At 34.9% G+C, this 21,930-nt stretch overlaps 5 protein-coding genes across 7 annotated transcripts in view; 2 read left to right on the top strand and 3 right to left on the bottom strand.

Annotated features, from left to right (window-relative positions):
- Positions 1-1,230: 1,230 nt before the first annotated feature.
- On the bottom strand, positions 1,231-7,751 carry DNAlig4 (DNA ligase 4). The gene is made up of 6 exons (XM_073976150.1): positions 6,830-7,751; positions 6,634-6,766; positions 5,944-6,111; positions 4,971-5,878; positions 2,316-2,915; positions 1,231-2,247 (listed from the first exon to the last, which is right to left on the bottom strand). The coding sequence occupies exons 1-6, from the start codon at positions 7,001-7,003 to the stop codon at positions 1,432-1,434; spliced, it is 2,799 nt and encodes a 932-aa protein (XP_073832251.1). The 5' UTR covers positions 7,004-7,751; the 3' UTR covers positions 1,231-1,431.
- A 1,601-nt stretch (positions 7,752-9,352) lies between these two features.
- LOC141398645 (mpv17-like protein 2) lies at positions 9,353-10,489 on the top strand. Its single transcript, XM_073976149.1, has one exon. It carries the CDS (start codon positions 9,634-9,636, stop codon positions 10,222-10,224), a length of 591 nt encoding a protein of 196 aa, XP_073832250.1. The 5' UTR covers positions 9,353-9,633; the 3' UTR covers positions 10,225-10,489.
- Positions 10,490-11,191: 702 nt separating this feature from the next.
- Positions 11,192-13,469, bottom strand: Ing3 (Inhibitor of growth family, member 3). Its single transcript, XM_073976148.1, has 4 exons — positions 13,251-13,469; positions 12,986-13,057; positions 11,984-12,926; positions 11,192-11,911 (listed from the first exon to the last, which is right to left on the bottom strand). The coding sequence occupies exons 1-4, from the start codon at positions 13,276-13,278 to the stop codon at positions 11,335-11,337; spliced, it is 1,620 nt and encodes a 539-aa protein (XP_073832249.1). The 5' UTR covers positions 13,279-13,469; the 3' UTR covers positions 11,192-11,334.
- A 3,566-nt stretch (positions 13,470-17,035) lies between these two features.
- Positions 17,036-21,930, top strand: part of LOC141398640 (uncharacterized) — a 308,082-nt gene continuing 303,187 nt past the window's right edge. Inside the window, exons 1-2 of one of the 3 annotated variants that reach the window (XM_073976145.1) lie at positions 17,065-17,407; positions 17,639-18,573. In XM_073976145.1, coding sequence (XP_073832246.1) covers positions 17,689-18,573 — 885 coding nt within the window. In that variant the 5' untranslated portion in view covers positions 17,065-17,407; positions 17,639-17,688. Of the gene's footprint in view, positions 18,574-21,930 lie in introns of all 3 variants that reach the window. The other 2 variants (XM_073976144.1, XM_073976143.1) reach the window with 2 other exon arrangements.
- LOC141398642 (carboxypeptidase B-like) overlaps positions 19,315-21,930 on the bottom strand; it is a 38,450-nt gene continuing 35,834 nt past the window's right edge. The window contains exon 2 of the mRNA XM_073976147.1: positions 19,315-20,172. Coding sequence (XP_073832248.1) covers positions 19,410-20,078 — 669 coding nt within the window. The 5' untranslated portion in view covers positions 20,079-20,172 and the 3' untranslated portion in view covers positions 19,315-19,409. The remainder of the gene's footprint in view (positions 20,173-21,930) is intronic.

Here is a 21,930-nt window from a genome sequence, read left to right as displayed (position 1 = left end):
GATGCTACAACTGCTTAGGTGTTAAAGCGGTGAGAGTATCTGACACAATCTAGTGGATACGTAAGGAGAGATCTTAATAATATATCTAGATAGATGTCCATACGTACAAGTGAGATTAACGTGCCTATCAAGCAGGCCTAAATAGAATTCACACTGATGCAGTTACGCAGGCAGTACAGATACAGAAGAAGAAGGCGAACCCGACAATGGAAACACGAGTGGGGTAGTCCAATTAAGCCGCCTCAATTCGTTGATAGCACGTTTACCAACAACTGCCCAGCCAAGCCCACTCACCTGTCACCTGATTCATTATGGTTACATGATTCGTTTCCTGAATCCATCTTATAACCGTATTTTGAAGCAACGCGATCGTATTTTTTCTTTTCCTTTCCTTTCTTTTTTTTTCTTGCGCCAATCAACACGGGATCCAACGAGAAATATCCCATTTTTGCCTCCAAGTGTCCATGCAATATCAAATGTCAGTTAGTAGAATAAATGCCCAAGGATGCCTCTATATCACGGTATATAGATGAGAAATATCAAGATACAAAAAAGTCGCCGGAGGGATTTTCAAATAAATCGCGATTTAAGTTCACATTTTTAGGGGTTCTTTATGTTTTCACGATTTCGCTTGAAAATCGCAAGTGCTCTGGAAATGGGATTAAATAAAATGTTGTAGCAGTAAAAATTCTCTATAAGATTGACCTTTATGATATTTTCGTAGGTTTCACCGTTTTTGAGATATAGAAATTCAAATTGAGACAATGCACTGACGGTATCGCCTCCTTATAAAACAATGTCATTATTGCAATTTCCCAAATTAAACTTACATATCTTGAAAATGGTACAACCTAGGAAAAAATATATCATCCAGTCTTGTACAGAATTTTCACAGCTTCACTATTTTCTTTAGTTCCATTTTGATATGACTTGCGGTTTCAAGCAAAATCTTAAAGACTTAAGATAAAACCCTAAAAATTTTAACTGAACCTCTATATCTCAAGAATGGTAAAACCTACGAAAAAGCCTTAAGGTCAGTCTTGTAGAGAATTTTTACAGCTACAAGCAAAATTGCGAAACCCCAAAATAAACCTAAAAATGTGAATTTTGACCGTGATTTATTTAAAAGTCCCTCCAGCGATTTTTTCTTATTTTTGAATTCGGAAGATTCACACTAATATTTCACTAAAGTACGTGGTTTGAATAAAACCGATAAATAAAACGTTGTTATGTGATTAACATTAAGTATTTTATTTAAGGACAAAAACGAAACATAAAATCCGTACAAATAATTGCATATATAATAGAACATAAAATTATCTTATAAAAATCGTCAAGAATAGAATTACAAATTATTTTTAAATGTATGTATATATGTATAATCTGAGGTTAAGTTATTATAAAAATAAGTTAATTCATAGAAAAAAAGGATCAATAATCAAAATCATGCCATGTATATTCCTTGATGTCCTGCAACATTCTCGATTTGTGCGATTCCAAAATCCAACGAATGCTTACAATTTGTATGTGGGACAAATGTTCGGCGGGAAAACGTTCACGAAGCCATTGTAAAAATTCCGTTTTATCAAATTGTAAAAGATTTATAAAAATATAAGAAATTTTCGATAAGACTTCATCACGATTAAGCTCAGCTTCTTCAATATTACGATCACATATGACATTACCACCATGCCATTGAAAATTAAGTTTTGCATGAATGGAATCCGGTTCAATGGAATAGAAGTAGGCATTTTTATTACGAAAGAAATTAATGTTCTTTAGTGGGTAAATAAGATTTTCTAGCTCATTTAAAGCTTCGTCAGTTAAGTCAGGTACATCGTCTACTATCATGGCATCACATATACGTTTGAGATGTCTTGAACTAACATATTCGGTATAATGGTCCCCGTATTCATCAAATACTTCGGCAAATTTCTCTTTGACATCTGGTGTTATACATATAAAATCCAAGGGTGTTATATCAATGCGTTGTTTTTCACATGAACGTAATAGCCAATCCATGCTGACTATATCGTATTTTTGTGATTTACATAAGGCCTGAACACGTATTGAAATATCCCCCGCAACCACAATGCAACTGGGATTATTGGGTAGTGGATTTTCCACAATTGTGCCACCATTTTGCACCACCAATGATTTGAGGTATTGGACGGTATAACGTCTGTTCAATGCGGCACTCAATATGCACACACTAAAGCCAGCGAAGAGGTCTGAAGTCTTTTCCACCTAAATTGGAACAGAAAATCAATAAATATTACAATTCCCATTTTTAAATGATGAGTAAAGTTTCTTACATTATTCGGATCGAACTGCTTCTCATAGGTCAACATTCCCAATTTCCTCTTTTCTGCAGGTGTTTGTTTTCTCCTTTTACTTTGATTACCAATAAAATCTTCCAAACTTACATTCCGTTTGACGATTTTCTTTATACCACTGCCTTTAGAATTTAGTTTAAGTTGTTGATATTCCTCTAAAGAAAGGCATTCATGCCATGCCTTATCATTACGCCATGTTTGTATGCGAGGAAAATGTAGAGACATACTCAATGCAAATGCCCCCGATGGAGCTAAATCGGTAGCCTTGATTTGTAAAATCAACGAATTTCGAGGTTCAATCCAAACATCAGGACGTCCTTCAGCATTTGATTGACGATAATGATACCACATTGGTGGTGGTTCTTGAGATACCAAATGCCAGTGACTTTTTAGCGTGTTATTGAGTACGACACGCTGTGCTGTACAATTGCTAACTTTACCAACTGAATACACTTCAAATTGCTGATGTGAAATGTACTTTAGGACACCCACTAAAAACGATTCCACAAAAGTTCTGGTACGATTATAGAAACCACCAATGATGAGCAGGTCAAATTCCGTTGTTAGGCCATCGATGTACTGTAAAGAAAAGAAAGAAGCGTTAGTGAAATGAGGCTGATCGGATACTTGAATCGGGTTAGTCTTTACTAAAATTGGGTTTATTTTTTTTACAGAATATTCTAAACTTGAGCTTAGAAAAAAATTAAATTAAAAAAATCTATCTAATTGGTGTGATGATCCATGACAAAAAAAAGTCTTTAAAAAATCCACGTTTATTGCTCTGATGGTCTATGAAAAAATAGTCTTTAAAAAATCCACGTTTATTGCTCTGATGGTCTATGAAAAAATAGTCTTTAAAAAATCCACGTTTATTGCTCTGATGGTCTATGAAAAAATAGTCTTAAAAAAAACCACGTTTATTGCTCTGATGGTCTATGAAAAAATAGTCTTTAAAAAATCCACGTTTATTGCTCTGATGGTCTATGAAAAAATAGTCTTTAAAAAATCCACGTTTATTGCTCTGATGGTCTATGAAAAAATAGTCTTTAAAAAATCCACGTTTATTGCTCTGATGGTCTATGAAAAAATAGTCTTTAAAAAACCCACGTTTATTGCTCTGATGGTCTATGAAAAAATAGTCTTTAACAAATCCACGTTTATTGCTCTGATGGTCTATGAAAAAATAGTCTTTAAAAAATCCACGTTTATTGCTCTGATGGTCTATGAAAAAATAGTCTTTAAAAAATCCACGTTTATTGCTCTGATGGTCTATGAAAAAATAGTCTTTAAAAAATCCACGTTTATTGCTCTGATGGTCTATGAAAAAATAGTCTTTAAAAAATCCACGTTTATTGCTCTGATGGTCTATGAAAAAATAGTCTTTAAAAAATCCACGTTTATTGCTCTGATGGTCTATGAAAAAATAGTCTTTAAAAAATCCACGTTTATTGCTCTGATGGTCTATGAAAAAATAGTCTTTAAAAAATCCACGTTTATTGCTCTGATGGTCTATGAAAAAATAGTCTTTAAAAAATCCACGTTTATTGCTCTGATGGTCTATGAAAAAATAGTCTTTAAAAAATCCACGTTTATTGCTCTGATGGTCTATGAAAAAATAGTCTTTAAAAAATCCACGTTTATTGCTCTGATGGTCTATGAAAAAATAGTCTTTAAAAAATCCACGTTTATTGCTCTGATGGTCTATGAAAAAATAGTCTTTAAAAAATCCACGTTTATTGCTCTGATGGTCTATGAAAAAATAGTCTTTAAAAAATCCACGTTTATTGCTCTGATGGTCTATGAAAAAATAGTCTTTAAAAAATCCACGTTTATTGCTCTGATGGTCTATGAAAAAATAGTCTTTAAAAAATCCACGTTTATTGCTCTGATGGTCTATGAAAAAATAGTCTTTAAAAAATCCACGTTTATTGCTCTGATGGTCTATGAAAAAATAGTCTTTAAAAAATCCACGTTTATTGCTCTGATGGTCTATGAAAAAATAGTCTTTAAAAAATCCACGTTTATTGCTCTGATGGTCTATGAAAAAATAGTCTTTAAAAAATCCACGTTTATTGCTCTGATGGTCTATGAAAAAATAGTCTTTAAAAAATCCACGTTTATTGCTCTGATGGTCTATGAAAAAATAGTCTTTAAAAAATCCACGTTTATTGCTCTGATGGTCTATGAAAAAATAGTCTTTAAAAAATCCACGTTTATTGCTCTGATGGTCTATGAAAAAATAGTCTTTAAAAAATCCACGTTTATTGCTCTGATGGTCTATGAAAAAATAGTCTTTAAAAAATCCACGTTTATTGCTCTGATGGTCTATGAAAAAATAGTCTTTAAAAAATCCACGTTTATTGCTCTGATGGTCTATGAAAAAAAAGTCTTTAAAAAATCCACGTTTATTGCTCTGATGGTCTATGAAAAAATAGTCTTTAAAAAATCCACGTTTATTGCTCTGATGGTCTATGAAAAAATAGTCTTTAAAAAATCCACGTTTATTGCTCTGATGGTCTATGAAAAAATAGTCTTTAAAAAATCCACGTTTATTGCTCTGATGGTCTATGAAAAAATCGACGTTTATTGGTCTGATGGTCCATGAAAAATTAAATTTAAAAAACACATACTTACATCTGCTTTAACCTTATACCATCCACCACCGTTACGACAACCAGGACGATATATGGCATTTTGTTTTTTCAAAACAACACCCTCAGCATTTTGATCCAACGCCTTTTGAAATCTTACACGAAAATCTTCAACACTTAAAATCTTCTCACTTTTCATTAGCTGTAAAACACCTTCTTGCTCCCTCAGTAAGCTGCGAACTTTATACATCCGCTGAATATATGGTATACCCAATAAATTTTGTCCATTCCAATAGAGTAGATCATAGACAACAAAGCAAGGATGCCAATTACGTTCCTCCTTCAAATGTTTTACATCTGTATTTTCACCCTTTTCACGATATTTTTGATTAACACTATCCCAGACCATCATTTCACCATCCAAAATAATTGATTGCATATCAAGCGGTAGCAAATGTTTTAATTTCATTGTCAGCTTATTTTCTTCATCATAACTGGAACCAAAGCTTTGTGTATAATCGACACCATTACGAGAAATATATTTAAAACAACCATCTTTATAATGTAATTGAAAACGTTCACCATCCATTTTAGTTTCCATATATAGAACATCAGCAGCCATAATTTGTTCTATATTACCGGGAAATACTTCACACAACTGGGGTTTTACATGTTCAAATGGTGTAATATCCACCACCAATGGAGCCTGGCCATTTCCCAGCTGTGGCAAATTGTTGCTTATCAAGGAAAATTTGTTATCTGCCAAATGGCAGCATAATTTTGATAAGTTAGCACAAGCTTGGTACATGGCCTTTGCTTGTTCATGTAGCAGATCAAATATTCTTTGTTCGGCAATTGACAAATGCATTGATTTGAGTAGTAGACGTATAAACCACTTTTGTTCTTCTACAGAGGCAACTTGTGAAAGTTGGGTTAAAACATTTTCCGTATCTGAAAGGTAGAAACACAAAATTTAAATGGAAAAGTGGACAATGATATACAAATCTATAACTTACTTAGTAAATTTTCGCTTGCTACACTGTCCAACATATCGTGTACTTCTTTCAGTGTTAGATTACTGGGACTATTCGAACATCTTGGCTTTAAAATTCGATAAACTCTCTCAGCATAGTCACCTCGGGTACTACAATAATTTCGTGCTTCCAATATCTCAGCTTCTTTTGCTATTAATAAATAAATAAAGTAAAATTTAGACCATTATTTTAAACCCGAATTAACAATTCTATTGACAATAATATATATTTGTTTTCAGAGCCAAACTGGTGCAGTGCTTGCATGTAATTTGATAAACATTTTGTGTGCCATCTTATTCTAATTTTAGTCGACAAAATAGGTGAACTTGACTTGTTCCTAAAATAAAAGTACATATATTGAGAATTTGGAATACAACTACCCCCATTATTATAAGTATTCTTTTGTTATACTTTGTATTTACCGAACAGATTTATAGCGTTCCGGTTAACTTAAGGTTTAAAGTGATGACTGAATTTCAAGGAGGAGCTTCTTGGCATTAACTTTCAATGTAAAAATTATATTTTTAATGCCTCCAAATTGGTCTATTTTACGTTTTCAAATGCATCAGAGTAAAAAAAACGCATGTAATAATGGCCCCTAGTATCTTTAAGACCAGAATTATAGTTTCCATTCCAAAGTTTTGTCTAAAAGATAATACATTTTCAACTTACATTGTGAACTCAATTGCAAAACTTTCTTGTAAACCCTTCCCAGTGTATTCATTTGTAGTCCATAGGGTTGGCGAGCCGTATCAGTTTTCGGTATAAGGCAGCGTAATATGCAATAGAAACTGCTGCGTCCATCCTTTAAATCAAGAAGCATAAACATTTAGCATAAAAATATCCACAGTAATCAGTTCCAACTTACCTCCGGCGTATCTGGTTTTAGTTTTTGTTCCTCACGAAATCGTTCACGATGTTTACAAAACGACGCATAGTATTGCTTTATTATTCGACACTTTTTATCTTTATTGTCGGTGTTAGCAACACGATTCAGCAGATTACAGATATCACGGAATTTTATGGTTTCTGAAATATCCATGGTGGAATATAATGGTTGAACGAATTTGATTCAACGTTCGTCTCCCAAATCAAAACATTGTGAAATTTATGAATGAATGAACATCAGCTGTTTGTTGTTTACATTCGCACCTGCTGATGTTGAGTTGTATTTCGGTAACTACAGTGTGTCATGAAAGACTTTTTACGACAAGAAAAATATACATACGGATTAAAAACGGCTTTTGTATTATGCATTTTGTAACCCGGTTACACTTAACTCGATTAACCCAGCCCGTTTGGGTTTCAAATATCAATTCCATAGCGATAAACGTCAAATAAATCCTCCTAAAGGGGTGTTTACACTATCTATGAATGTACTATGAGATGTCAAATTAGCTACCTGTGAATTTTGTACACATAGTCTAACCACTATGAAAATGTTCATCTATCAAAATCATGTGGCAACTCAAATGTAAATTTTTCATTTAGGGAGCGCTCTATTCGGCTGTGTATTTTCGTATGCAGTTGAGAAATAAATTGTTGGAAGAAAAAAATTTTACTATAAAATGAAGAAAATAGGTAAAGAAAACAAAAATCTAAGTGCGATTAAAGTTTTTAACAAAATAAATTGTGTTTATTGCTTAATTTTATTTTGTGCTCATACGATATTGTATGCTAGTGTGAACACAAAAACTAAACGTGGTATGGACTTTGACAAACATAGAGAATGTCCAATTGATAAAAGAAGTGATAGCTCATATGATATTGATATATAGTGTAAACACCCCTTAATTAAACAGTCAAAATTAAATCAAACTTTAAGGGCCAAACCTATAGCTCTGCGTGTGCGTTCAAAAATAGAAAAACAAAATGCATGTATTTCAAAATTAAATACATGTATTTTGTTTTATATTTATTTTGTATTTCAAAATAAAATACATGTATATTGTTTTTGTAACACGTAGAGCTATAGGATTGGCCCAAAATGTATATTGTTTTTGTAACACGTAGAGCTATAGGTTTGGCCCAAAATGAAAAATTATGGATTTTTGCGGCAATGCTTTTATTAATTCCTGCCCAATGACGTTTTGTTGAAAAAATTGTGTGAATCGGTTTACTTTTGGAAAATATTTTTAACATTTCACAGTATTGGGGCTCAGTTCTATTTCCATGCAAATGCGAAATGTTAAAATGCTTCAAATTTGGTAATTTTTCGGTAGTTTAACAACCATAATAAAGCTGTTGCTAAATCCTACCGATAGCAAAAGTGTTGTCAACTTTTATCGATACTTTTCACTTGTAATTTTGTTCTATGAAAAATTAAAATGAAAAATATTTGTTTTATAATATTTTTCATTTTTTATTTCACATTTTCATAGAAACGGAATTAAAGCTGAAAACAGATACAACGTTTGATTAAAGTTTTGTGTCGTTTTGGCCGTTTTTAAACCTTTGGGCATGATGCCGAAAAATTCACATTAATTTGAAATATATGCCGGCAAACAGATAAACGCTGGACTTTGGTATCGTCGTCGCCCTGTTGTTGTTGTTTTTTTCTCGACGCCCAACGCAAAACTTTAATCAAACGTTGTATCTGTTTTCAGCTTATAGTACGTTTATATATAACCGGATTTAACAAACCCACTGGGTTTTAAATGTCAATTCCTTTGCGTATACGTCAAATAAATCCTCATTAAGAAGGTTAACCCTGCAAAAGGCTATAATATAAACAGCATATTAAGCCCCAGGCATGGCAGAACTACCAGGTAGTGGTATCACACCAGCTGATCGAATATGAAAAGTCAAATCCCTTTATAAAAAAATATTTTTGTTGTAATTTCCCCAACAACATAAAGAAAGTTTTGACATAACATATTCAAAATTTTACGATGCCACTACCTGGGTAATTGTGCCATGGCCCCGGGTCACAACAGCGACTCTATTTTGACAGAAAATTCTTCAATATGTCAAAATGTTTGTGTTTTCATACAATTTATTCACCATAAAAGAATAAAGATTAAAACCAGATTGCCAACTTATATGCTCTGTTCCAGAACCTGCAAGAGTCTACTAATTTTTACTACGATAAGAATTTTGCCTTTATGTTATCGAAGAAAATACATAGTAAACACCTGCTCTGTTCCAGAACCTGTAAGAATCTACTACTTTTTACTTCAGTAACATTTTTTCCTTTATGTTATCGAAAATTATTTTAAAAATTAGTAGATTTTTGCAGTACTGGTACATACCAATTAGTAGATTCTTGCAGTTCTGCAATAGACCAATAATTTCATTTAAATATCGACAACCGCTAGACGCCATTCGCTTTGATTATGTCGGTCAACCAAACAGCAAAGCTTTAGCGGTGTAACAACGGCCTGGCACATGTTTTTTCTTGACATTCATAATATTTACATTCCCTTGATTCACAAAATAAAAGAATAGTAGATTAACAATTAAAGACAAAATAAAGATAAATTACGGCTGTTCGTAGTGATTGCGCTCCTCAAAGGGAGGTGAAGGAAAGCAAGCAATCATTGAAAAAACATCGAGGAAAACTAAAATAAACGAGGAAAGAAACATTCACAAATTCGCAACATCAAAACAATTATACAATCGCGCCAACTAACCGCCACCTCCTCCGTAAACAACTGTCATTTCCTCTCCACAATGCTTGTTTATCTACGAACAGCCTGGAGAACATTTGCCAAAACTAATGCTGCTGTGCGTGTAATCAAAAAATTCCATCACAATGCCTTTAGTGACAGATTTTTGCTACTGACCAATGTAACAATATCGCTGGGTTTAAGCAGTGCCGGTGATGTATTGGAACAACAATATGAAATCTATTGTGGAGAATTGGAAAAATGGGATCGTACACGAACGTCACACATGGCTGTATCCGGTATGACGGTCGGTGTCATCTGTCATTATTGGTATCAAATCTTAGATTCGCGATTGCCAGGACGTTCACTGCAAATGGTTATGAAGAAAATTGTCCTGGATCAATTGATTTGTTCGCCCGTCTATATATCGGCATTCTTTATTACGTTGGGTATATTGGAGAAAAAATCCAAGGAAGAGGTGTGGGAGGAAATGAAACAAAAGGCATGGAAACTATATGCAGCTGAATGGATGATATGGCCAGTGGCGCAGTTTGTCAACTTTTATTGGCTGCCCCTAAAATATCGAATCTTCTATGACAATATAATTAGTTTGGGTTATGATGTTTATACCAGTCAAGTCAAACATACAGATTGATATCTTTTTTAACTTTTTGTGATGGCTACAGTTTAGCTCAGTTTGGACGATGTTATTGTATAATTGTTTTTATAAAGATCTTGTAGAATGGTGGTAATGTATTATTAAACAACAAGTACCTCAAAGAAGCAATTCTTTAAAATGAAAAAATAAATTATTATATAGTAAATATTTATAATAGGCAAACTTGTTCTAAACAAATTGACAATGTGATTTGTTGTATATTAAGTTTTTAATAAATGTAAAATCGAGGACCAATTTAAAATATGAATTTAACTTAATTTTGTTTTTACATTGTAACCTTGTATTGTTCCGTAATAATGTTGCCCCTTAAAAAATGTCACGTTCATTGATTGGATTGATGCCAACTCAAAAATATTTTTTAAAAACATCACGTTCGTTGGTCTGATGACGTCTCATTTTGTTATTCCTATATAACTGTAAGTCATGTTCATTAGTCTAATACCACATCAAAAATTTTCTTTAAAAATCCACTTTGGTCTGAAGCCAATTCAAAAATACTCTTTAAAAAGTCCAAGCTCATCAATCTTATGACACTTCAAAATTTTTCTTTAAAATGTCCACGTTCATTAGTCTGATGCCACCTCAAAAATGCTATGTAAAAAAAATCCACGATCATTAGTCTGATGCCATCTCAAAAATATTCTTTGAAAAATCCACGTTCATTGTCACCTCAAAAATATTTGGCCTGTTCCCGTACTTCATAAAGTGGTAAAAGTTGTAAAAGTCGTAAACGATTTTCATATAAATTTTGTGTACGGGAACGCAAAATGTTGAAAAGTGGTCAAAATTGTAAAAACTTTTTAGTTCTGGAACAGAGCTATTGTTTAAAAATTTACGTTCATTGGTCTGACGTTACCCCCAAAAGCAAACTGCAATTAGAGAACATATGTCAGAAATGTCACATCAATTGACATCCTTTTTCATAATGTGTAAACAGTCAATGTATCTCGTAGTCGTATTCATTTTATTACGAACCTGGATTTCAATTACAAATAAATGTTCATATGATAGTATAATTCTCCAGGAAACACATCTTCTTCACTCTCGAATTGAATCTATATAATAATGCCCATTCTCTCCCCCTATTTAATTTTTACGATTACCACGTCTACGCATTGATGCTGTACACTTGGGACAATACCATTTACCCTTTGGTGGCTGTGTTATGCCAACACAAGGATAATGGAACCATTCGTAAGGACATGCATCGTTATCACAAGCAACCATATCACCATATGACACTTGATTACATGTGCAATAACGTGGCTCATTGGGGTCATAGGACCATTCACCATCCGGTGTCTGCTCAACAACCATGCCATTTTCATTAAGAGTAATATTAGAGCCTGGTGTAAGGGCAGTTGATGTTGACGATGCAGTTGAGGCAGATGCTGTTGATGAAGTTGAACTAAGCGCCTGCCTATTACCACCAGTTGCAGCTGAGCTTGAGGCTGCAGTCAAGGAATTACTCGACGAAGCAGTAACATGTTGTCCTGTGGGTAAGAGTGAGGGGACATTCAAATTACTTGGGGCAGCTGAGGCTAACATATCCACAGAATCAACACTCAGGGACGAAGAGGAAGATGCCAAACTTAGGGCACCAGTGCCGGATGCTGTAACACTTGGTGTGCTTATGTTGTGTGATAAATTGGAATTTAATTTCCTTCGAAAATAAAAAACAAACAAATAATTTGGTGAAACTTAAATCGTTTTGTAAAGTTTGAAAAATACATACTTCGAGGTATACTTCTTCTTCGACTTTTCAGTGGAAGAACTGGCCAAACCAAGAGCCGATGCAGTAGCTGTGGGATTCGAAATATCACGACTTATCCAAAATTCAGTGGGACCACCACCGGCACCATGTATGGCCTCATAACTTGCTTTCATGCTGGCTGATCTACGTCCTTGTTGCATCTGTTGAGTTGCCACAATGGCTTGCGTGGCAGCCGCTGCTATTGCCGTAGTGGCTGAGCCGCCAATTTGCTGAAGATTATACGTGACAGGAGAAGGTGTACCCACAGAACCTGCTGCAGCATTAAGTACTGCACCAATACCAGGTGTTATTGGTCTTACCACGGCCACTGGTGGTGTTCCGGGCGTAAGATTGTTACCCAAATTTGCTCTCTTTTCTGGTACCGCATTCTGTAAAGTTGATGTTGAATCACGACGTTTTTCTGGTTTAGGTGCACGATAACGATTATCCTTTGTAGCTCCTGTGGGTGTTGCTGGTACGGTAATACCACCCATACCCAATCCAGCACCTCCCATAACTGCACTGTGACTGTTACTACCAGAAGGTGCTACGGCTGCACTCATACCACCATAATACCTATTCTCCTTCTGATTAAGCCCTGCCACACTCAATAGAGCTGTTGCAGCACTGCTGCCGCCATCCATTTCTAAAGATCGTTTCTCCAAAATCTCTGTTATGCCGTTGTTGTCAGCCTCAAGTTCACATTTGAATTTGAACAACTCACTGTCCAGACGTCGTAGATATCTCTCCACCAATTCATGGATTTGTGTAGCTATGGTCACTTTCTCATCAGCATCCTCAAGAACTTTATAGTATTCCTTTCGCAGGTTCTGGTACTCACTGTCAGCAGCTTCATCCTGTAATTCGCCACGTTTACATTGCATAAAGAAGGCGCGGGTTTTCTTCTCCAAAGAATCCATGTTATCTGTGAGCAAGGAGGTGGTAAATACGAAATTGTCTATGCTATAGCGGAAAGAAACTTACTTTGCACTGTCAAATCCAATTCTCTCATTTCTGTAAAACGATCTCGCAACTCTTGAGGCAAATGCTCAATCACTAAAATATGAAAATTTAAGTATTACAGTCTTTAAAAGCATAATAAATTATAAACAAACATTCCTGCATAACCTTAAAACAACAACTATTTTGTTTACATTCCCTGTTGTTTTTGAGACTCCCTCCCGTCCCAAGGCACGAAAGTCTTAATGGTAGAGGCATGTTTGCTCTCATTTTTGCAACTCATACTTACTTTCCAAATAATCCTCTAAATACAACATGTTTGTATAATTTGTTCGAGGCAGGCAACTATGACAACAATATTAACAATTTTACGTATTATTTTGTTGTTTATTTTTGTTTATAAACAAAAATATTTAATAAATTTCTCACAAAACCTTTCAGCTCAAATGTCAAATTTCTTCTGTCCCAAGAGAACAGAGTTAAGTTATTGTATCATTTTGTCGCCGTCAAATCATATTACGCCCCAAACGGCGACGTACGACGGGAAAATGCCGTTTCCAAACGAAAGACTTGCCATATTCCACAATCGACTATTGCAAAATTTTCAGCCTGTTTAAGTTGTAGTTTACACTATAGCTCTGTTCCTTTACGTTCAAGAATCTTCAAGTTTTACCACTTTTTACTCGAAAAGCGTTCCTTTACTTCAGACACAATACAATTCATATGGGAGCAGTTTACAACTTTGACTACTTTTGCCGGTTTTACCATTTTCAGAAGTAAAGGAACAGACCAACTATATGTAAATGTCATATGACATGAAATTGTCCATCATTATATATGGTCTGTTCCTTTACTTTTGAAAATGGTAAAACCGGCAAAAGTAGCAAAAGTTGTAAACTGCTCCCATATGAATTCTATAGTGTCTGAAGTAAAGGAACGCTTTTCGAGTAAAAAGTGGTAAAACATGAAGATTCTTGCACGTAAAGGAACAGAGCTATAGTCGCTAATATGTGCAATATTGGGGATTTTCCTTATGCCATTTACTTTGTGCGTCCACACCAGCAAAATTGTAATAAAATTACGTCTCCAAATTGCCTGCATGGGTAGATATGGAATGTTTTTATTTCGTATCATATGACATGTTGTAGTTGTTTCGAAGCAAAAACAAAAGCTCTGTTCCTTTACGTGCAAGAATCTTAAAGTTTTACCACTTTTTACTCGAAATGCGTTCCTTTACTTTAGACACAATACAATTCATATGGGAGCAGTTTACAACTTTTACTACTTTTCCCGGTTTTAACATTTTCAAAAGTAAGTCCCAATTTACATTAGGCGAGTTTACTTGCGGCAATTGTCAGTTTGTAGGTGAGAGAGGGTGCTGAGAGGCAAAGGGTTACCATATGCCTCACCTCTCTCTCCAACAAAATGACAATTGCCGCAAGTAAACTCGCCCAATGTAAATTGGGACTAAAGGAACAGACCAAAAGTCTGTAGCTTTGTTCCTTTACGTTAAAGTTTTACCATTTTTAACTCGGAAATCGTTCAAATTATAAAGGAATGCAAGAGCCCTCTAAGTCGCGGTCCACACTGGAGTGATTTCAGTGAAATAATTTCATGAAATAAATAAATAATAAAAATTAATAAAGTAATGCTTTGTTTACATTTACGAAATCCACTCGATTTCATCTGTCAAATTCATAGGTTAAACGTCAAATGAAATCCAATGGATTTCAGATGAGATTTCATTTGACGTTTGTGCTATGGAATTGACAGATAAAATCGTGTGGATTTCGTAAATGTAAACTTAGCATTATTTTATGATTTTGCTGTAGTGGGGAACTCGAGCTAAGAACGCCTAATTTCATCAATTTATTTCATTGAAATCACTCTAGTGTGGCCCGGGACTAAAGGAGAACGCAGGCGGATTTGCAAAGAGGCTCTGGCATTCCTTTATGATTTGACATTTAGGGAAGCAAGCAAAGCAAGCGACGATTGATTATGTTGTGGCCTTAAAGCCTCGTCACATAAGACGATTTCTGGCTTAATTCATTAAGTTGCATGTTCTTCCGGCTTTAAGTCAAAAGTCAAAGCATACGAAAATCGTGTTTCAGCACACATTCAGCTGCGTATAGTTGTCGCATCTCTAAGCGACTAAATGTGTGCTGAAACACTATTTTCGTATGCTTTCACTTAAAGCCGGAAGAACATGCAACTTAATAAATTAACCCAGAAATCCTCTTATGTGACGAAGCCTTTAAAGGCCTCGACATAAGCTGCCTCACCTTGTTGCCTTGCTTTCCTGCTTCATTCTGACATAATACAAATAAAATAATAAAAAGGCCGAGCCTATTTCGAACTATGTTGCCCTTTTTGTTTTTATTCTTTTATCAGAAGCAAGCAGGCAAGGCAGACCATGTACCCAGGCCTTTAGTCTTTTAAAAATTTTAAAACTTACAAGTTTAAAGCCTTTACCTAATTAACTGCGTGTTGCAAAAGTATATAATATGACTAGGCGTTTACACCAGACAGTTTGTCTTCAAATACAACTCTGATTTACTAACACATACATACATTTGTCTTTTGTCTTCCAGCTGTCCATCATTTTTTCACAGACAGCCGGATTAACAAATTTTTGACATTTTCGTAAATAAGAAGTGATATGATAATTGAAATGTGTTGAATAGAGTTGTATAGTTCATGAACGAACTAGTTCAATTGAACGATTCATTGAATAGAGCGTATGAACTAGATCAGTCGATATAGTTCATTATAGTTCAATAGTTCACTGAACTATAATCAGTCGGCGACCGTACGATCAACGAACGAACGATTCACAATCTAGTTCAACATGTCGTTCACGTAAGTTATGTAGATTAAAACACATAAACCATATTTTGTTAAATTATTTAATTCAGACTTTATTTCTTTCTTAAACGTTACAACTTGCCGGTTTAAACTCCACATTAGAACTGAACTCCAAATAAGATGTGAACAATATTTAAAACATAATTTGTAACAACTAAAAGTAACTGTTGATAAAATGAGTGAATCGATTACAACAACAAAAGTGACTTAAAAATAGATAAAAAGAAACGTAATGAATTAAAGTACTAAGATAGAGATGATGATGAAATTATAAGGAATTAATAATAAATTAATGCATAATGGAATATTTGACAATAGATTAAATGGCAGATTAATGTACAGTGAATGACAAAATTTAATAAAGGATTTTAGACTAATATATAACTCGTATGCATAAAGTTACGCCGTCGTCAGTGTTAAGTGATGCCTTCGTAATTTGATGAGTTTGTTTACGTTTTGGATCAAGGTACAATAGATGTTCGAAAGTGAAGAATTCTTCAAAAACACAACAAATTCCACATATTCCCATATTGAATGTGCCTTGTTCCGGATAGAAAAAAAAGAAACACACACACACAAAGCTTTTTCACATTGATAAGATTTTTGCTATTGTTTGTTTCTATTTGGTGTATGTATGTGTTTGATTGAACGATTATGATCCGAATGAATGAACTGGATAGTGAACTATGAACTAGATTACTGAACTAGTTCAGCTAAAAGAGCTGAACTATTGAACTAGATCTTTCAAATGAACTAGATTGTACAACTCTAGTGTTGAAAACAAAAGAACATGAACAAAAACAAAATATGTGAACGGAAAACAAGAAGAAATCGATGATTTTCATTCATAATTTTACAAGTCTTTTTGCAGTTGTCTGGACGCCTACGTCACACAGGCAAGTTTTGGTATTTTGACAATCAATACATGAAGTCAACTGTCCTGTCATTTGTAAACGCAGGGTAAACATGGTCTAAGAAACAGTCGGTTAAACCCGGTTATATATAAACGGAGAATAATGTAAATATGGACTTTGAAGCAAAAGCAAAGGAAATACTATTTGGAAAAGTAAAATTTGCGTGTGTTTCACTCCCACACATTTTCGTTTCCAGATTCATAAACCGGCTGTAACATAGGTATTATTTACCTCAACCTCCAATTTCTCTGAGTGTATTTAAACCTTCATTTAAACCAGCTGTTAAACTGACTACATTACGTATTTCACTAACTGCGCATTGTTATTGTCAAATAGGTCCTTTGCCATAGGAGGAAGTTTGTTACCCTTAAGAGAGCCAAACAAATTCATCGTGTTATCCTTACAATAGTTAATCGTCATTCGTGTCGGCCAGTTGGAACGAAAAAAAAAAAAAAAACAATAATACAGGAAAAAAAGCATAGAATACCATCATAACAAAGTACAAACAAACCAACCTGCCATTTCAGTCTGTATTGATGTTTTTAAGTGCAACAAAAATTTGCCGAGCCAAATAAAAATGTCCTTGTTTAAAGGATGAATATAATTACATCCTGTAACAAACCAACACAACAAAATAATTGTTTTAAATTCATAAAAATATATGGATGTGAGTGGTGCGTGTGTAAATCAAAAGGAAAATTAAGCCAACATTTTAAAATGTGGCTATGTTTGTGTGGCTATTCATGCAAATTAGAGTAAAGAAATATAAAACAAAAGTAAAGTTAAAAGAAGTGATACTAAAAAGTTATTTCTCTAGTGACAAAAATTACAATTTATCAGCAAGTTTGAAAATATTTTTTCCTTTTTTTGAGTATTATTAAACAGATTATGCCAAAAGTTCTTTTGCCCTAGGGTGTAGTTCAACAGCAAACAAACAATAAATTAATAATGTCCTCGCAAACAAAATTACCGAAAGATCAGCATATAGTGCCAGATAATGCCACCACACCCATGGGTCACCAACATCACTATTCCTACGCTGAATCAAATTCTGTACCACAATCACCAACGCTTTTGGATTTTGATGATTTCACGGCAACCAGTAGCATTATGGAGTTCTTGAGACAAGAACAGAAATGTGGTGGTGCTGGAGACCTAATAACAAATGGCCACGACACCGAAATAGATGCCGAAAGTATTTTTCAAGAAGTAAGCCGATTGGCAGATAATTCAGATACCCGCAGTGTTGATGAATTATTACGTGAGGCTGAATTATTATTGCTACAACATCAAAACTTTATGGGTAATGTGCGGCAGCAGGATAATAAGAAAACACCTAAACCCAAACAGAAAAGCCCACGTTCTGTGAAATGTCGTTCTAATGGCCAAACAACTGCTGTGCAGACAACAACCACAATTCAAATGAATAGTAAATATACAAAAAGTATTGAAAATGTGCTTCCAAAGGAGAATATGATAAAGCTGAGTAACGGTTATATGCCGGCCACAACACCCTTAGACGATTGCAGTCCACCTTTAATGACTCCTGAAACTCCAACTGTTACTTATTCTCTGTCAGATGTTGGTAACAATGGTGGCGGCGGAACCATTAATGGTAGTGATAATACTAGTTCTGGCCTGGGCAATACATTTACAAATTTTGCTAAAAATATACCCACAGAATCGGCTATTTCTGCTGAGAGTCCTCTTGTGGAGTTGCCCGATGAAAATACAACAACCACAAATCAATGTTCATCGAATGATAATACCACTAAGGATATAACAACCAAGAATATGTATGGCGATGATGATACGGATGATGGAACTGATACGGTAAGTCGTTTTGCATTTCAAACAAAAATTCTAGCATACCTTTAGGATGAACAAAAAGTTGTAAGTTGTAGATGAAGTAATACTTCCTTATTTATGAGCATATTTTAGGGAAATTTTTAGTAAAATTACATTTACATCCTGTAGAGAACAGGAAGGTAAATTTGTGACTGATAAATATAGTCTGATCGGGATATGGAAAGAGCAGTTTTACAAACTGTTCGTATCCAATAGTAAAAAAGACGACGAAGATACCACAGATCCAATCCCTGAAGATGGTATTGAATGCATACCGCCGGTCAAGATAGGGCAGCAGGAGCCGATGGCCTTGCAGCCGAGCTGTTCTAAACCGGAGGCAACACACTTATCATATGTACGCATCAGCTAGTTGTCACATGTTACTTGCTTATGCTGATGATGTATACATCATTGGACTATCAGTAAAATCAGAAAACTCCAGAGAGGAATGGAGATCCTTTCTTAGTTCGGCTTATGGAACAAATGTTTTTAATGGACCATCAAAGTAACTAAGGTCACTGGCAGGGAAGTGTTCCAAGGTTTCGGTAAAGTTGTTAGCTTGGTTCATGTTTTTCTTTTCTCATCGAACATTTTGCTGAAAATATTTAAACACAAAGTTTGTCTATATATATCACAAAGTTTCATATCTTTATTCTTATTATAATTTAATCTACATCTTAAATTACTTATTCTGCTCCCTGAAAATTTTAGTTTGGTATAAATAAAATTTATATTAAAATAAATACTCTGAAATAAATGCATTTGTTTTCGCATGAAATTCGATTTGAGTTCTATAAACTACTTGTTCCATTATGAGCTTGTTACACAATATCACGAGCTACCGTCCGCACCATTGTGTAACCTTCTAAACCTGTTGGGGCGATTTGTTTTGGCGGTAACAAAAACCCATAACGACCACGATCTCTCAACTCAATTGTATAGACATATTTAACATTTAACATGGCACACGTCCAATCGTCTGCTCCACCACCAGAGGGTGATAAAGTACTATAAGTTACACCAACATCATATTTCTTTCCAGTTCTCCGCCGTATAATATCTGCCGCTTCAAGGCCCACACGTTCCAATGTCTTATATTGTTTAGTCTTTAATGGTCTATAACCATAGGGATATACAAAAACTTGACCATAACTATGAAATGTTAAGAAAGCAACCAAATTTTTCTCTATACTTTTTAGATAAGTCACAATTGCTTTAGTTTCTCTTTCAGAATGGGGCCGTGGTCCATGATAATTATTACGGCAGGGATTCTCTGAGGAGCCAATTGTGTTCCATCCAATATTAAAATTTCGGTTTAAATCCACACCACGGCATGTCGAAATTTTGCTACGCGAACGATTTTTACGCCACAAACGATCTTTACGTCGACTATATTCATAACCATCTGGATTTACCATAGGCATAAAATACCAAGTTTTACTGCGTATATATTCCGGTTGGGACGACCACTTGGACATAAGACGATACATTATATATGTTACCGTAGCCGGTGTAATCCATTCACGGGCATGTGTTCCACCATCAATCCAAATTTTCTTATTCTCCTGAACATTTGTAGAAACCCTGTAAGAAGTGGAAGAGTTGAATAGTTATCATATTCTTTAAAAATTAGGCAATAGCATAGATTAATGAAGACATAGACGCCGGAAAGCTTTCACCGAGTATGTTCGAATTGAGTGTGGTAACTAAGAAACTCAATATAAAATGCCAAAAAATACAAGTTAATAAATATTTTATTCTGGCAAAAGACTACATGGGGATAGTTTTTGATGAGAGCTATATCCTCAGATAAAAATATCCAAGAAAATATTGTCACTTTCCCCGAAAATCGTCTTCGAACTTTTTTGAGTTTTCGGGTTTAAGGTACTTGACCGCGGAAAAAATGAGTAATCCGTCGTCTGTATGTTCGTTAGTCTATGACAATAGGATGGAGATTGGGATGAATGGCGATGAAATAAATGGCCCAGGGGAAATACTAGACTAGTTGAGTCAATCGTGTTTCTTTTTATCTCTCCGTATTTGAAAAATATGCAATAGAAAAGGTTCTGTTCCTGTTATAATTACACATATACTTCAAATAAATAATATATTCTTTAAAATTTAGGAAATAAAATGAGAAAAAATACTATGCAGCAAGCGACATGATGGATACAAAGGAACTGTTCCGATTGCCATTCCAGTCATAATCGTTCAAAGTTCAGATCTGTCTTAGAGCCTCTTTCATCTCAAAATACTACTTCAAGCCAATATTCCTAAGAGGGGAACTAGAAAAGTTACTGGCTTAATAATGAAAATGCGAATATTTATCATCAAAAATGGTATTCATGCGCTCAAACCAATTGTGCTTTTTCCACTCCGACACCTCCCTCCAAAACATGGTTTTTAAACAGCATCTTCCAGCGACGAAAATCGTTCACTAAGCCCTTTTTTCTTGATGTGCGGGAATCAAATCCCAATGACTTTGGTTCCAAGTCAGGACTGTACGGCGGACAACCCATCAATTCCAGGTTTTGTCTAGTCTAAAAGACGCTGGTTCGAATCGATGTGTGAGAGCCCCCGCCTTGCACACTGAAGGTCGTGGGTTCGATTCCCCGGCCAGCCAAACACTTCTCAACGTTGGCAAAATACCCCTCAGTAATGTTGGCGACATTTCCTGAGTATTACAGCCTTGTAAAACTTCTCTACAAGTGGTGTCTTAGACCGCCGTTCGGACTCGGCGATAAACAGTAGGTCCCATATCATTGAGTTATTTGAATCGGGGTGCACTCATTGATATGAGAGAAGTTTCCCTTGTCCCTTCTGGGATGTTTGTGGAAAAATTATTATTATTACTTTCCCCAAGCCGTATAGTAGAAGCACAACATGTGACCATTTACTTCGAAGTGCTTCTTCCTTGAACAACTTTCGTTGAATGTGGCTTGCCATATATGCATATATCCATATATCCAAGATTCGCCGTCTGTGACGATCTTATAAACGTCTTTTGAAGCACCGCGATCGTATTTATTCACAATTTCTTTGCACAAATCGACAAGTGCTTTCATGAAGGATTGTCAAATAGTGCTGGATCTAACGAGAAAATCCCATTTCATGCAATATCAAATGTTAGTTGGTTGAAGGAATGCCCAAGGATGCCTCTATCTCATATATAATATATAACTATATAACATGGTGAACTTGCATTATACGTTCACACGCGGCTTATTTTTTCTGGCACAACGGCCGTTTTGGACGACTTTCACGACCTTCGTTTGTTTTATCGATTGTCGACCACGATTGAATTCAACAAACCAGTTTTTCATAGTGCTGTAGCACATACAA

Source organism: Musca autumnalis, unplaced genomic scaffold (genome assembly GCF_047663935.1).
Source record: "Musca autumnalis isolate F117 unplaced genomic scaffold, ASM4766393v1 scaffold_3, whole genome shotgun sequence".
Lineage (NCBI taxonomy): Eukaryota > Metazoa > Arthropoda > Insecta > Diptera > Muscidae > Musca > Musca autumnalis.
The sequence above is the reverse complement of the archived record's forward strand: the minus strand, read 5'-3'. Positions and strand labels throughout refer to the sequence as shown.